The 2,431-nt window shown below is 46.1% G+C and overlaps 1 protein-coding gene across 1 annotated transcript; it reads right to left on the reverse strand.

The window, feature by feature from the left end:
* Window positions 1–767: 767 nt before the first annotated feature.
* On the reverse strand, window positions 768–2,431 carry LOC135075485 (uncharacterized). The gene is made up of 2 exons (XM_063969924.1): window positions 2,092–2,431; window positions 768–1,690 (listed from the first exon to the last, which is right to left on the reverse strand). The coding sequence occupies exons 1-2, from the start codon at window positions 2,429–2,431 to the stop codon at window positions 768–770; spliced, it is 1,263 nt and encodes a 420-aa protein (XP_063825994.1).

A 2,431-nucleotide genomic window follows, 5' to 3' on the forward strand; every position in this document is an offset into this window, starting at 1 on the left:
CGTGTTTTATTTGACATGCTGCTGAATTAGCTGCTTAAATCTTATAAGAGCGATATAAGACACATTACAAGATTTCATTATTACTTTTCATAGCTAATAATAATTTAGCTACATAAACAAACAAATTAATCAACAAAGAACCTCCCAATCAATGTTAACATCAACTTTAGCTTTCTATTCACTCTCCGTATTCAATTGCGATTTCTCTAATCCCATAAATCAGTCAAAGCTGCGCAACGACATTAGCAAATAGTTATTTTTCTCCCGATACGGCGCGCGTGACATGGCCATAGGCGCCGGCGCACCAGCCGGCCGGCCATATGGCGCGTCCGCGGCTTACTTACATCATATGCGCAGGATCTGGCCGCTTTGCAATCTCGTTCGATTCTAAGACGCTTATGGAAAACGACTACAACTGGCCACGTACATATTCAGTTAGTATTCTCATGCAACAACTCTGTATGCTCTCCTAATCCATGGCAAAAAGCGAAAAAATCGCAATGTTGCTGGATGAAATGAAACAAAATATTACACCAACTATTTATTTATTGTAATAAAAAAGCACCTGCACACATTAACCCAAAACAGTGAACTATTAAATCGTACCTGTAATACCAACGTGTTTGCCTTCCATTTTTGGTTTTTACCAAATCGACTCAGTTTACGCGTCATCGCTACGACTAATATGGCCCAGACTTTATCGCTTCATCTTAGCTTAATATTTACGAGTACAAGTTCAGTCTACAGCACTAATATTCTTACGGCTCTCAAGGTTGATTCAGAACGAATCTCTCGACAAACTCTTCGGCAACTTCCAGCTGTCGGTTTTTATAAATAGGGTCCTCATTCGCGTGAGCCAGGACGGGTTCCGAGCGATCATCCACGAAATACTTGTCGAAGGTGACCGGATCATCGAAAGTCTTCTGAGCGACCACCGGATCCATCAAAACGTAGGGGAATATGCTGATCGCCTCGCACAACCCGAACCTGCGGCTCCGTTCGCACCACCTCAGAAACTCCTCCCTATCGAATCCCAGATCGTTAAGCTTTCGCTTCGTGGCATCGTCCAGCGACTCGTAAAACACACAATAATAGTAGTGCAGGATCTTCCTCTCGTGCTGCTCGCGGAACGACCGCGAGGTGGTCAGGTACAGAAACGCCATCAGATCGAAGGACGGAGGCCCGTAGCGGATGCATTGGAAGTCGATCAGCAGCGCGTTGGCGGGCAGGCCGTTCTCGTATTTAAACATGATGTTATTCGGCCACATGTCCTTGTGGAGCACCACGTTGAGGGTGTCCTCGTGGAGCGTCAGGTCGTCGCAGGCCGCCAGGAATCCGTGATGAATTTTGTCCTCCAGGCCGGGGATGTCCTTGAGAGGCTTCGTCGAGAAGGCGGTCAGGATGTTGGTCGTGAGTTTGGCGGCGGCGGTGAGCCAGGGCGACGCGACGAAGTTGGGCTCGGTCAGGGTGGACTCGTGCTCCCGGTAGAAGCTGTGTGGCTTGTCGAATCGGGCTTCGTGCTTGGCGACGGCGGCGTGGCAGCGGGCCAGCGACGCGGCCGCGACCAGCACGTGCGGGAGATCTAAAGTCCGGTTGTGCGGGCGCGTGGCGTAGCCCTGCACGTGCAGGTCCGGGAGCACGAGGATCGACTCGTTGCATACGAGGGCTCTTGTGCACCAGGGGTTCGGGCCTGGAATTGAAATATTGCACTTAACTTTATGATTTACCTATGGTTGACTTCGATGAAGTAACATAAGTGGTTGGTTAGGTGAGATTGTATTTATTTATTTTTATATACAAATAATTAATTTTCCAAATACTATTTTAGGTCAAACAGCTTTTGGATATTAGTTTTTCATCCATCATTCGTAAGTAATTTAGTGTCACAGGTGAGCTAAATAAAAGTTTCTAATAAGGGCACATGGGAAATATTCTGAATGGCAACTTAATTGGAACTTTTCATGAAGTAAGACTAGACTGCATCTCACTTAACACCAGGTGCGATTGCGGTCAAATACCTGCCTTGGCTAGCATAAAAAAAAAAAAAAAAAAAAAAGAAGGATTAAAAAGAAATAAATTTTTATTACTTACCTTCCGAAGCACGCATCTTCTCAATTAATTGGAACATGATCATCTCTCTCCTATAAAAGTTGTTTCTATCAATGAAATCTATCTTCGGCTTATTGTCGAACGGCATACATTTCGCGAACAAGTGAATCGTCTTCGTCCTTCCTTCGAGCTTGACGTTCAGACGTATCTTCAGATGTACGCCTAGGAAACCTGCAAGACCTTCGGTCGCCGGCTTGATCGAATAGTCCGTCAACTGCCACGGCTCCTCGCCCTCATATTCTTTGACTATCTGATGGAGCTGCTTCTCCGTCAGAATGTCTTCAAGCGCCTGCTGCTTAATAACACTGTTTCCGCCCATCAT

The sequence above is a fragment of the Ostrinia nubilalis genome, chromosome 10 (genome assembly GCF_963855985.1).
Source record: "Ostrinia nubilalis chromosome 10, ilOstNubi1.1, whole genome shotgun sequence".
NCBI classification, from domain to species: Eukaryota; Metazoa; Arthropoda; class Insecta; order Lepidoptera; family Crambidae; genus Ostrinia; species Ostrinia nubilalis.

Bases quoted from the DNA above. Each gene is read 5' to 3' on its own strand.
- LOC135075485 (XM_063969924.1), bottom strand. From the start codon at position 2,431: ATGATGGGCGGAAACAGTGTTATTAAGCAGCAGGCGCTTGAAGACATT. The intron at 1,691-2,091 runs GTAAGTAATAAA...TTTCAATTCCAG, and splicing joins GAAGATGCGTGCTTCGGAAG to GCCCGAACCCCTGGTGCACA.